Raw genomic sequence first — 13,722 nt, 5'->3', positions numbered from 1 at the left:
ACTGGGTAGTTTTCTCTCCTTTGATTGAGCTGGGGCTTTTTTTTTCCCTAATATTTAACAATGGACATAGATTCCTTGGGAGAAAAAAATGAAACACTCTTTTTAAACAATATGAATTTTAAGGGGACAAAAGGAATGGCTGACTCATTCAATCTTTAAAATTCATAGCATCACTGAAGCATAGAATCAGAGTGTCAGACTGAAGGGGACCCTGCGGAGCACCTGGTGTGACTCAGGTTCATTGCAGGAACCCCATCTCTCTTTGCACACCTCTGCCGATGGGGAACTCACCACCTTACAAAGGCATCTTCTAGGAGGGAGAGAACACGACTTCCCAGATCCAGCCAAGCCAATGCCAGAATGCCAGGCCCCAGGGCTCTGGCCACAGGGGCTCCCTCCCTTCCTCCTCCCAGGCCAGTGGCTGGGTGGGAGCTGCTCACAGGCTCTGTGTATGACCTCCAGGGCATCCAGTATCTCATTGAGCACAAACTGCTGAGCCCTGATGTCCAGGACATCGCCCAGTTCCTGTACAAGGGTGAGGGGCTCAATAAGACGGCCATCGGCACCTACTTGGGAGAGAGGTGAGGAGGAGGGGCCCTTGGGAGGCAGGGAATGAGGGTGTGCGGGTGGGCACAGGTGTCGGGGGGCAGGTAAGCAAGGGCATGAATCATGTTAGGAAAGTTGTAACTCTTGGGTCTTGTGTCAACTCACTGATGGCTCCCCTCCAGACGCTGAACCAAAGCCTGCCTGCCTTGCTGCCTTCGTTTGTTTAGAAAACAAGCAGATATTTTTAGTATGTACGGTGGGTGTACCAAGCAGTGTTCTAAACCCTGGACGGACATCAGCAAACGAAACAGACAAAATGCCTGGGGCGGGGAGGGATAAATTGGGAATATGAGATGAGCAGGTGCACGCTACCAGGTTACCGTACATAAAATAGATAAATGACAAGGATTTACTGTATAGCAGAAGGAACTATATTCAGTAGCTTATAATAAACTATAATGGGAAAAAAACGGAAAAAAGAATATATAAAATCACTTTGCTATACACCTGCATGTAACACAATATTGTAAATCAACTATACTTCAGTATAAAAAAAACCTCCTATTAAAAAAAAAATTAAAAAAACCTCCTGCCCTCTGGGACATTCTAGTGGGAAAGACAGATCTCAAAATATATGAAATAAGTTAGAAGATTGTAAGTCCTTTGGAATACAAATAAAGCAGAGAAGGGAGGTGAGAAAGTTCTGGAAACCACGTGTCGAAGGCTGTGACTTTAAGTAGTGTGGACATGAAGGGTCTCGTAGAGAAGGTGACCCTGGATTGTAACTTAAGAGCTTCCCGGGCAGAGGGAGCAGCATGTGCAAAGGCCCTGGGGCAGAAGGCTGCTCAAGGAAGAGCAGACTAGTGAGACTGGAAGAGAGAGAGGGAGGGAGGAAGTAGCAGGCGACAAGATGGGGGTCCCTGAGAGGGTTCTGGGCAGAGGAGTGGCCTGAAGGGACCCCTCTGGCTTCTGGGTGGGGTACAGAGTATAGGGGACAAGCGTGGAGCTGGGCCAGCAAACCAGCACCCCTTCACCCCGGCCCCCAGAAGACACACTCCTTGTCTTAAGCAAGTTGGAAATGCAGCAGACAAGAGGGTAGCACTTTTTTATCTCAGACCTGGAAGAGGGAGGAAATGGGGGTACGTCTGAGTCTCCCCATTTTCCAGTTAAGGATACCGGGGCTTGGGGAGGTCAAGTGGCTTGCATGGGGTCACCCAGGCAGGAAGTGACAGAGGAAGGATTTGACTCAGGGCAGTGGGTTCCAGCAAATTCCCCAGTGTGTCCTACCCTCCCTTCTGCCTCCTCCCTCAGGGACCCAATCAACCTGCAGGTCCTCCAGGCCTTCGTGGACTGCCACGAGTTCGCCAACCTCAACCTCGTACAGGCCCTCAGGTGAGTGGTCCAGGGGGCGGGGGCCTGACCCTCAAGGGTCTAAGCCTGGAGTTCCCATTGTGGCTCAGCAGGCTAAGGACCGGACTAGTATCCATGAGGATGCGGGTTCGACCCCTGACCTCACTCAGTGGGTTAAGGTTCCAGAGTTGCTGCAGACTGTGGCATAGATCACAGATATGGCTCAGATCTGGCATTGCTGAGGACATTCTAGTGGGAAAGACAGATCTCAAAATATATGAAATAAGTTAGAAGATTGTAATTCTTTGGAATACAAGTAAAGCAGAGAAGGGTGTGGCGTAGGCCAGCAGCTGAAGCACCAATTCGACCCCTAGCCTGAGAACTTCCATATGCTGCAGGTGCAGCCCTAAAAAGAAAAAGAAAGATAGACTAAGCCTGGGAGAGGCAGAGCAGCTTATTGGTGGGGAGGGGCCCCCAGCCTCTCTGAGAGCCCCCCGCTCCCTCCAAGGGCCCCCCACCACCAATCCTCTGCCCACAGCTCTGTTCCTCCCCAGACAGTTCCTGTGGAGCTTCCGGCTGCCAGGCGAGGCCCAGAAGATCGACCGTATGATGGAGACCTTTGCTGCCCGATACTGCCTCTGTAACCCGGGCGTCTTCCAGTCCACAGGTACCAGTGTGGGAGGGGACCCTGCCAGGTGTAAATCTGCCACCCAGGGCACCATGGCCTCTCCACCCCTTCAAGTCTCTTCCAAGCACCCAGACCCTGGGAGCTCAGATCCCCTCATGAACCCTCACTGAGCACCAGCTCTGTGCCAGGCCCTCTGCTGGGTGCTTGCTGAGCAGAGCTGCCTCAGGACATAATCCTTGGGGAAGAAGGCAGAAAACAATGGCACAGGGTCCGAAGGCAGCAGTACCACATTGAGGGCAGGACTCAGTGTGTCCAGGCTGGCTTCCTAAAGGTTGTGAGGTCTGAGTGGGGTTTTGAAGGATGAATAGGAGTTCTCCAGGAGGTCAAAGAGAGAAAAGGCCTTCAGGGTAGGACTTCTAGTTTGAGCAAAGGCACCAAAGCATGAGACAGCCTAGGCAGGATGCAGGGGGACAAAGAGGCATAGAAGAATATTGGCAAAGATCAGTCCTCCAAACTTCCCAACAGGCGAGAAGTCATCTTGGCGGGCTTGTCCTGGCCTCTTCTCTGGATCTGAAGCCACCATAGCAATAACCAATTACACGTACTGAGCACTCTCCCTGTGCTACGTGTGCTCCCCACGCAAAGTCACCTAATCCTTATATCCACTCTGTGAGGTCAGCCGTATTCTCAGCCACATAGATACGGACTCAGAGGAAAGAAGGGGACTTCCTGGCAGTATATCCATGGACAAGCGCTATAGAGCATGTGTCCTACCTTGCAGTTGTATGTAAATTAGAAATTTGCATATTTATTAGCCATCAGCTCTACAAGTCTAAACGGACATTTTTCCACTAGTTGATCCCCAGTCTATAGCACGCAGGAGGTCCTCCATATCTCTGTCGGAAGGAAGGAATTTTAAAGCACCAGATTTAAATCACAGTCCAACTACCTAATTGTGTGACCTTGGACAGGCAGCTTACTCTCTCTGTGCCTCCATTTCCTAATCTGTAAAATGGGGGTTGGTGATAGTGCCTGGCTCAGAGTGTTCTCGCGGGATGGAAGGAGCTTAGCGCAAGGCAGGCACCAACGCTGGGTGCCACTGTTCACAGAGGCAGGCAGGTCGAGGTTCTAGAACGTGAGGCTGTTTCAACGTTAAACCACCTAATGTCACAGATGGGGAAGCTGAGGCTCCGGGACCTCGGGGACTTTCCGAGGTCAACCGGAGAACCAGGGACACGGCCAGACTTGCCCTGGCTCTGGACCCACGGCTTTAAAACATCACAGCCGCGAGCGCCCTCCTCTCCCAAACGCTCAGCCCTCGCTCCCAAGTCCCTGAAAGTCTGAATAATGGAACAGGAGCCCCACGATGCCAGCAAGATTACCAAGCAGCACGTGACCAAGCCCTGAACAGCAGTGCCAACAATAAGCATCTTCTGAGTTCAGAGGAGGCAGAACAGAGTGGGCAGGGGGGCTGGAAGGGGTCGGCAGGGAGGAGGGCTGGAGCTGGAGCCAAAAGAGCAGGAGGTTTCAATGCAGAGAAAATGGGAAGGGGAGGGCGGGCCTGGTCAGGGGCCCAGCAGAGCAGAAGTGGGGAGGGGGGCACCGCGGGCACGCGGCGGGGGGGGGGGGACTGACAGCTAGAGCTTGTTTAGAGCAGAGAGCCCAGGATGAGTGGGAGGTGAGGCCGGGCCCCGAATGCCGAGCCAGGCGGACAGGGTGGACCGGCCGGGCATTAAGCCAGCTGGACTCTTGGCCCCGGGAAGGGGTTGGGCAGGGGAGGGGGTGTGGCCGGGACTGTGATCTCCGCCCCGTCCCGCAGACACCTGCTACGTCCTGTCCTTCTCCATCATCATGCTCAACACCAGCCTCCACAACCCCAATGTCCGAGACAGGCCGCCCTTCGAGCGCTTTGTGTCCATGAACCGAGGCATCAATGACGGCAGTGACCTGCCCGAGGAGCAGCTGCGGGTAAGAGGGCTGCGGCCCCATCAGCTCAGTCCCCAGGCATCCAGGAGGAGCCTGTCCTTAGGTCCGTGGCCCAAGAGGGGCTCCTCTGAGCTAGAGCACTCCAAGAGGGGACTCTGCCGAGACAGACCTCCCTTCCTGGCAGCTGTCTTAAGAGGGACCATCGCAAGAGAGGTGGATCCTGAGACGGGCCTCCCCAAGTGGCCCCATCTTAAGAAGGAGGTCTCAGGAGTTCCCTTTGTGGCTCAGCGGGTGAAGAATCCGACTAGTATCCTTGAGGATGGGGATTTGATCCCTAGCCTCACTCAGTGGGTTAAGGATCCAGCGTTACTGGGAACTGCGGTGTAGGTCGCAGGCACAGCTTGCATCTGGCATTGCTGTGGCTGTGATTGGACCCCTAGCCTGGGAACTTCCATATGCTGTGGGTGCAGCCATAAAAAAAAAAAAAAAAGAGGTCCAAGATAGATGCCCAGGAGGTTCCTCCCCCCACGCCACCCCACTAGACCCCGATCTTTGGGGAACTCTGGACACACACCTCTCACACCTTCCAGAAAGGGTGCCTCCTGCCTGCAGCTGTGGTCTGTTTCCTAGAATCTCAGATGCTTAGATTTTCAGGCAGTCAGAGCTGAAAATCCTCAAACTCTGTTCAGAGCCTGGACTCCTTTAGAGAGGAAGGAACACAGGCCAAACATCAGCTCAAGTGTCAAGCGGAACCCAGGCCTCCCATCTCCACCTCAAACAGCCCCCACCCAGCCACACTGCACCAGGCCCTGGGCCTGGCATGCGGCAGCCAGGGCTGAGTCAGCCCAAGTTCAGAGTCTGGCGGGAAGGTGATACATGTGTGAGTGACAACCCTGCATGATTCATGCTGTGCTGACCGTAGGAACGCAGAGGACACGACGGTCCCTCTCCTGGGGGCAGGGGAAGGGTGCTATGGAAGACTCCATGAAGGAGGTGACTTTTGAACTGGGCCTTGAAGGTTGCATAGGAGTTTGCCCAGAAGCAAAGCAGAGAGAGAATATTCCAGGAGGAAATGGCCAAGCACCTGACCTGATTGGGAAAGGAAGGGGCATTTAGAATAGCCCACTGTGTATATATAGACAGTTGTGGGCACCAAGGCAGGGCCAGAGTGCCCAGGGCTTCTAATGGCAGCCTCAGGAATCTGCCAGCTTCCTACGGGCAAAGCGGAGCAGAGCTGTTCTAGAAATACAGGAGTGAGATCCAAAGCCTGGCTCAGCAAAAATGAACTGGCAATTCATTTCCAGGACTAGAGACGCCCCAGAGCTCAATAGAGCATCATTGCCTCAGGGTCAGAGCCCTGCAGGAGAGCAGAAAAGAGTGTGAAACCCACACTCAGAGTTGGCACCCGGTGCTGCACCTCCCAGCAGCAGAAGTCTGGGTGGTGGTAGGGAGCCTGGGTCTGGAGTGATTCTGGTGCCCCCCTTCCCTTGGTGTCTGAGAATAGCCACCCCCTTAGCCCAGCACCCTCCTTGGTCCCCAAAGGAGAAAGCGTATCATGGGGGGATGGGCACGACATAGAATGAGGGCTTGGGAGTAGGTTAGAGCTCAGGTCAAATTCCACCTCCCCATTTGCCTGCCCGGTGACCTTGGTCATGACTCACCCTCTCCAAGCTCCTGTTCCCTCAACCAGGAGAGCAGGGATAATGACGCTTGCGTCACAGAGCGGCTGTGAGTAGTCATTTTTAAAAATGTAAAGGGCACAGCCCATGCCAGGAACATAGCACAAGCTCTAAATGGTGGCTTAGGTCGCTATTAAGAATAATTAATAGTAATTTTAAATCCCCAGCCCCCTGTAAAATGCCCGAACTGTGAAAGGCATTTGAAACCCGTAACTAATCTCACTGTGGTTCTCTGGGGCGGGAAGCAGGGCACACCTTGTCTGGCAGGTAATGAGTTAATGATATGCCAGCACCAGTCCCTTTGGATCTCCCAGGTGCCAGCTTTTTTGCTTCAGCCCCCAAAGGGCCTCCTTCAGCAGCTCCCTCCTTAGGTATTTTTCCCAATTCAAGCCTTTTGTTAATAACAAAGCTTCGCATTTGTATAGAGCTTGTAACTTTCTTCTCCTAGGGCTTTCGGGTCTATTATCTCCATTTAGCTTCAAACTCTGCCTGGGAGGTCTGGGAAGGGTTTATTATCCTCCTTGGCAGCCGAGAGAGGCGGGCACAGAGTGGGGGAAAGAGCCCAGCGTTGGAGTCACAGCCCCATCCAAGTGCTGGCTCGCCCATTGTCTAGTTGTGTGATATTAGGTAAGTGGCTTGACCTCTCTGAGCCCCCAGTTTACAGGATTGGGGTAGAAGCGTTAGGTATTTAGCACAGCACCTATGTCGTCGAGCTGGCTAATTAATCCCGAAGCTTCCCAGGGCACAAAGTGGATCCCACTGACCCAATCCTAGCTCTTCAAGGATATCACCCTTGCTTCCTCTCCAAGCCTCATCTTCCCCATGTTTAAAGCAAGGACTTGGCTTTAAGCACCTGCAGGTATTCAAAGTTTGCATCTTTGCAGAAGGAGTCTCCATGAAGCTACTCTAGCTTGGGTCTCGCCAAAGACTCGTGCTTAAGTGGCCTGATTGATGAGATTAAATTGACATAGATATGTCATCTAAAGACAGGTCACCCCGTGACCATGAGGGGGAGCATCTGAGAAAGGCTTCAGAGAGGTGCATGATGGGAGTGGGAGCTCAGACATGTAGGGCTGGCCTCACCCTGACTGTCGGAATGGGGATGGGGCAGGGTCTAGGGGACTAAGGTGCAGGATGTGGACTCAGAGTTCGGGGGATCAAATCCCAGCTCTGCCCTTATGGCTGTGTGCCCCTGAGTGTCAGCCTGTTGCTCCATCTGCAAAGTGGGCTGACAATGCTCTGTTCTCCTGAGAAGCAGACTGTGTGCTTCAAGCGCCTGGTACCACCCAGACAGAGCCATGCAGGGAGGGAGCTAGGGTGGAGCGGGGGAAGAAAGAGAGAGGACAGAGGGAGGGCTCTCCAGCCTCTGGGGTCACAGGTGGAGAGTCCCTTATTAAAACCAGATGCAATGCTGGGTCTCCAACATTGAGATAATTTAATCACATACTCTATTTACTCATTTGCTCCATCTGGTTTAATAAGATGCCCAATTCAGGGCATCTTCTGCTGCAGGCAGCACTGGACCTCCTGGGTTCTTCTTGTCCAAGTGTCTCCATCAGAACTGAGCGTGTGCCGGGCCCATTAAGTGTTCTCATTAAGTCATTCTGACAACCTTGGGCAGTAGGTATCACTGCCAGTTGACAACAAAGGAAAGTGAGCTCCAATTGAGCTGGCCAGGGGCCTCAGTTTATGAGCAGTGGAGATTCAAACCCAGGAGTGTCTGACTCCAGAGCCCTTCCCTCTGCAGAGACCAGAAGGCAAGATTTGGGGACAGAGGTCTTGGCTGGGTTTCCCAGTTTCCAGTTGCTGCTTCTTCTTCTTCTTCTTTTTTTTTTTTTTTTTTTTTTGTCTTTTTGCCTTTTCTGGGGCCGCCCCTGCAGCATGTGGAGATTCCCAGGCTAGGGGTCTAATCAGAGCTGTAGCCACCCACCTCCGCCAGAGCCACAGCAACGTGGGATCTGAGCCTCATCTGCAACCTACACCACAGCTCATGGCAACGCCAGATCCTTAACCCACTGAGCAAGGCCAGGGATCAAACCCGCAACCTCATGGTTCCTAGTCAGATTCGTTAACCACTGCGCCACAACGGGAACTCCTCCAGTTGCTTCTTGGCTGGAGGAAATCTCAACTCATGTTGTAGAAAAGATGGGGGATGAATAGTCGGCTTCAGGCTCAGCTAGATCCAGGTGCTCAGTGAGATCAGGGCTCAATCTGGTCTCTCCATCTCTGAGCAACCCCTCCCCCATGTCGGTTTCTCTCTTAAATTGGCTCTCCCCAAGGGCTTCTGTCTTGCTTAACAGTTTAAACTCGAGCCCCAGAATAAAGGCTTCATTGGCTGGCATAGGTCATAGGTCCCTCTCTGGACCAGGCACTGTGGCCAGTAGGATAAAATGCTCTGATTAGCCAGATGGGAGTCATTCCCTGTCTCCTGCAGCCTGGGGGTGGGGAAGGGGCAGTGAGTGTCCACCCTCCCCACCAGCCCCCCCCCCCAACAACCTGGGCAGAAAGTGGGGAGGAAGATTCCCCAGAGGAGAACTGAGGAGAACCGGAAGAAGGCTGGCAGAACCAAAGGCTGGCTGCCTGTTGTCTTTCTGATCACGTCTACCCAGCCCCAGGTGGGAGAAGACAGACTGGCCCAGTGGTTTGGTGGCGGAAGGTACAGGGGTTTTCTTACCGGGGGCAGGGGCACGGGGGGGGGGGGGGCGGCTGGTGGTTTACAAAGTACAGGAAATGTGGGTGAACTGAGCAGGTTTCCTTGCGGGGGCGGCCTGTGCAGGCTGCAGGGCGCGTGCAGAAGCCGCCAGGGGGCTGCCTGTGGGTGTCGTGAAGGATGAGGCCCCCTCTGCCCCCTCTTGCCTGCCTCCTTGGGGCTTCAGAATATTTGTCTGGGCTGCCAGCTTTGCTGACAAGGCCCTGCCACCGCAGGCCTCAGTCAACCAGCCAGCGCCACCTGGGGATTCCCAGCGCCAGCCTGGGCCTGCGGGGGAGGGGCAGTGGGGCTTCCTGGTGGCCCGAGGAGTGCAGGGGCTCCAGAGAAAAAGAGCCGTGCTCTTCCTCACCCGCCCCGTCACAGCCAGCTGAGCCCGGGGACCCCCGAGTCAACAGTGATAGAAACGTCCATCAAACCCAGGCAAAGCTGCCCTCGGCCCACGCCCTCCTCCCCGCTCTCTCACCCACCACCATCCCTAGGCTCCTAGATCAGAAAAGGCCTGTAAAAACCAGCGGCACCACTTCTAAAACGTTAGGAAATCAAACGGCGCTTGTGAAAATTTTCCATTTAAAATTTCGAGGAAACCATCTGAACACACACACACCAACGCCGCGGAAGGAAATGATTACATTATCTCAACGACGGGGACCCAGCATTGCGTCTGGTTTTAATAAGCAGAAGAGACAATTTAGAATGTTTTTTCTATCCCCTTGGAAATCCAGGCAGGTTGTCCATAAAGTAGTACCCATGGGGTTTGAGGCAGGCAGGGGTTCCAAACAGACCGGTGATCTGTTACCAACATGTACGACTCTCCCACAGGGAGGTCACAGCCCTAACTTGCATACCTCCAGTGACAAGGAGCTCATTACCCTGCAAGGTTGCTCCTTCCATTTCAGCAGCTCTGTCTGCTAGGAAGTCCTCCATGGAGAAGTGAAATCTGCTTTCTGGAAAATTCTTCTCTCCCCACCCACCCACCCCCGCAGGTCTCTGCCTAGGAGGGGGACCTATAAGAGCCATGAGTCACAGCTTGGGTGGCCAATCTCTCTGACTCCCTAGCAGCTCCTCTGTGTCCCCGCACCCAGGGTACACCTGGAAGTCTAGCTACAGCGTCTAAGAGGAGACCCCCCTCCCCCCATGGATGTTTCCCAGAGACCCCAGCCCTGGCTGCTGTGCCCCAGTGTGTGTGTGTGTGTACGTGCATAGGGGTACATGTGTGTGCATGTACACATCCCATCTGAGCTTCCTTGCCTCTAATACTCTCAGACACGGGGCTGATGGGCCCCAACTGACTGAACTGGGTAGTCAGGGTGAAGGCGGGGCTTCTCCTCCTCCTCCCCATCTACCCCTTTACTTGGGGGCAGGGTGAGGCTCTGACCCCGGTGGAACCCATTTACTCCCCCTAGAACCCCAGGGGTCCACCTTGTTCTGCTCATTTTTCAGATGAGGACGCAGCAGCTCAGAGAGGTCGAGAGAGCTGCCCAGGGTCACACAGCCATTGAGTGAGCAAGCCGAGATTTTTAAGCCAAGCAGCCTGACACCAGGCAGCTGCTCGAGTCCCACCACACGTTCTCCTGCCACTCGCTGGAATTCCAGTGGGAGGACGGGGCGGGGGCGAGAGTGGGGGGCACCGTCAGCCACTGTCAGTCAGCAAACAGTTGCCCACCTGCTTTAGGCTGGCCCCTGGGGAGCCTCTGGGGTTGTGACATGCAGGCCTGCCCTGGAGAACTTCCCCACCTCTTTGGAGGGTCAGCCTCAGGAAGGGGCAGCCGGGCATCGCCTCTCTGTGGGGCTGACCCCGTGGGCTCTGCTCTGCGGTACCACAAGGGGGAGGCAGGATGCAGAGGTGGGGGACAGAGAACACCGGTGGGCCTGGGGGCCCAGGGAGGGTTTCATCAGGAAGGCCAGGGACCCACAGGGCGCTAACAGGAGGGGAAAGAGTTTTCCCAGAGGGGCCGGGACCTGCCCAAAGCCACACAGGCCAGACGCAGGCCCTGGACTGGGAGGGATGTCACAGCAGCTCTTTCCCCCCTTCTCCCGCGGCAGAACCTCTTCGACAGCATCAAGAACGAGCCCTTCTCCATCCCCGAGGACGACGGCAATGACCTCACTCACACCTTCTTCAACCCCGACCGAGAGGGCTGGCTGCTTAAGCTGGGTGAGCCGCGCGCTCAGGCTACACGGCCAGACGCATGCACACACTTGACACACAGCCTCGGGGCGCGGGGTCGGGTCAGCCCCAGGTCTCCTGACCCCCCCCTGCACAGCTAGCTGTCTGGCTGCCCCATCCCTCCATCTGTCTGTCCTGGGGATGAGGGGACCCTGGGGGAGGGGAATAATGGGGAGAAAGCAGGGCCAAGAAGCTGACAGATTCAGAGATAAAGGCTTCCACCCCAGGCATCTCTTCCTGAAGCCATTCTGAGGAAGCCCGGGCCCAGTGAGGTTAGGGCACCTGCCCAAGGGCGCACAGCCAGCCCGTGGCGGGTTTTGGTGGGCAGACGGTTGGGTGTCCAAGGGAGCATGACAGGATGTGGCTCAGGAAGCCTCCCCTCGGTGTGAGTGGGGGGCAGGGAGGGCCTCCCCCTGCAGAAAGGAGCTGTGGTGGTTGCTGCAGCCAGGGCACTGCAGGGCTCAGCCGTCGGCCCCCGGCACCCCCAGCAGGGGCGGTCCAGCCAGGCCCAGTGGTCTTCCCGGGCAGCAGAGGACAGGACCCTCATGTTGAGCAGGGGCCCCGGCCTGGAGGGCCCCTTCCAAACCCTCTGTCTCTCCAGGCTCACCTCCCAGCCTATCTCCCTGCAGACTGCAGCCTCTTTTCTTGCGCAGCTGACTCTTCTCAGTCCCGGGGCGTCTCTAACTCACAGACCCCAGCTTCTCCACTTGGGCCAGGGGTCAGGCTCCTCGGCCTCAGTCTCCATCGCTGTGAAATGGGAGCAATCATCCCTGGGAGGGTTATATGTGTAGGATAATGGCCAAGCACTTGGGCCCTGGGGCTGGGACACTAGGGTTCGAATCCCAGCTCTGCTGCAAGACCTTGAGCAGATGGCTTAGCCTCTCTGCCCCTCAGTCTCCTCATCTGTAATGTGGGTTTAATAATGGTCCCCTCTTCATAGGTGGTTATAGGGGTTGATCAGTGAATGTTGTTTTCATGCGGTTCTCATTGTGGCTCAGTGGTAACGAGCCCCGTTCGTATCCATGAGGACACAGGTTCGATCCCTGGCCTTGCTCAGTGGGTGAAGGATCTGGCATTGCCATGAGCTGTGGTGTAGGTCACAGATGCAACTCGGATCCTGCGTTGCTGTGGCTGTGGTGTAGGCCGGCAGCTGCAGGTCCGATTCGACCCCTAGCCTGGGAACCTCCATATGCCAGTGGGTGCGGCCCCAAGAAGCAAAATAAATACATAAATACATAAAAGTGAATGTTGTTTTAAACTTCTAGAATGTTGCCTGGCAAATGAAAGATGATGACAGGCTTGGCACAGTACCAGGCAGGGAGCAGGCCAAAGGATGAACGGAAGGGTGAGAGAAGCAGGAGGATGCAGGGGATGGCCAGCCTGCCCCAGGGCCTGATCAGGAAGGAACCTGGTGTCAGGCAGCTCAGGGGAAGCCTGGGGGTGGTGGGAGCCGCTCTGGTTTTTTCAGCAGGAAAGAGGGAAATTCAGAGACAGGTGTGACAGGCCAGGGGTCAGGGGACGCAGGTGGGGGCCCAGAGGAGAGCATCAGAGGCCCTGCTCCCCCGTGGAGGGAAGCACCAGTGGCCCAGGGCAGGGGACGCCTGACCGCCTGGCCACGGGCTCTTGCAGGAGGCCGCGTGAAGACGTGGAAACGGCGCTGGTTCATCCTGACTGACAGCTGCCTCTACTACTTCGAGTTCACCACCGTGAGCCTCACCCCGCGCCTCCCACAGCCCCTGCCCGAACTCCCCAATAGCCAGTCCACCAAGAGCTTGGGGCCCCCTCCAGGTCATCCGGTCCTGCTCCACACCCATTCTGCAGAAGAGGAACACTGAGTCACGAAGAGGGGAAGGGGCTGGGCCAAGGTGCTCGGCAGAGCCAGAGCCGGGCCTCCTAACTCCCAGCCAGGGCTCTTCCCATGCTGCCCCCGCCCCCCGCCCCGCCCCGCCAGGGCTGGACAGAGTCTGGGGAGATGGACGCACTTCTCTTTGAGCCTTGGGGTCCCCCATGTCCACTCCTGCCCTTGGCCTGGAGGCTCCACTTGCGATCCCGACCTTCCTCCCATTTCCCTGCAGGACAAGGAGCCCCGAGGAATCATCCCCCTTGAGAACCTCTCAGTGCAGAAGGTGGACGACCCCAAGAAGCCGGTAGGTGTCAGGGTGGGGGCCTGAGGCCACAGTGGTGGCTGCAAGAATTTACAAAACAAGGCAGGAGGAAGGGGCTGCTGGGCTTCGCTCCCCAGAGGCCCAGCCTGCGCCCATCACACCTTCTGGGTGGCTCCCGGCTGCCTCAGCCTCCATCCCGCGGCTGTGGACCCTGGGGACAGGTCAACGTCCTCAAGGGGGCTGGCCTCCGACTTCCTGGTGTGGCTCAACAGGTTAAGGACCCAACGTTGCCTCTGTGAGGATGCGGGTTCGATCCCTGGCCTCGCTCAGTGGGTTAAGGATCGGGCATTGCCTGTGTAGGTCGCAGGTGAGGCTTGGATCCCGCATTGCTGTGACTCTGGTGTAGGCTGGCAGCTATAGTTTCAATTGGACCCCTAGCCTGGGACTCTCCATATGCCATAGCTGTGGCCCTAAAATGAAAAGAAATAAGGGAATTCTCTGACGGTCTAACAGGCTGAGCCTCCTGCGTTTTCACTGCTGTAGCGCAGGTTCGATCCCTGGCCTAGGAACTTCCATATGCTGCGGGTGTGGCAAAAAGAAAGAAAGAAAAG

The 13,722-nt window shown here is 55.7% G+C and overlaps 1 protein-coding gene across 1 annotated transcript in view; it reads left to right on the top strand.

The window, feature by feature from the left end:
* Positions 1-13,722, top strand: part of CYTH4 (cytohesin 4) — a 30,382-nt gene that overhangs the window by 15,118 nt on the left and 1,542 nt on the right. Inside the window, 7 exon segments of the mRNA NM_001144121.1 lie at positions 463-581; positions 1,858-1,938; positions 2,451-2,563; positions 4,344-4,492; positions 10,883-10,994; positions 12,636-12,712; positions 13,082-13,153. Coding sequence (NP_001137593.1) covers positions 463-581; positions 1,858-1,938; positions 2,451-2,563; positions 4,344-4,492; positions 10,883-10,994; positions 12,636-12,712; positions 13,082-13,153 — 723 coding nt within the window.

This window comes from Sus scrofa, chromosome 5 (genome assembly GCF_000003025.6).
Source record: "Sus scrofa isolate TJ Tabasco breed Duroc chromosome 5, Sscrofa11.1, whole genome shotgun sequence".
NCBI lineage: Eukaryota > Metazoa > Chordata > Mammalia > Artiodactyla > Suidae > Sus > Sus scrofa.
The sequence above is the reverse complement of the archived record's forward strand: the minus strand, read 5'-3'. Positions and strand labels throughout refer to the sequence as shown.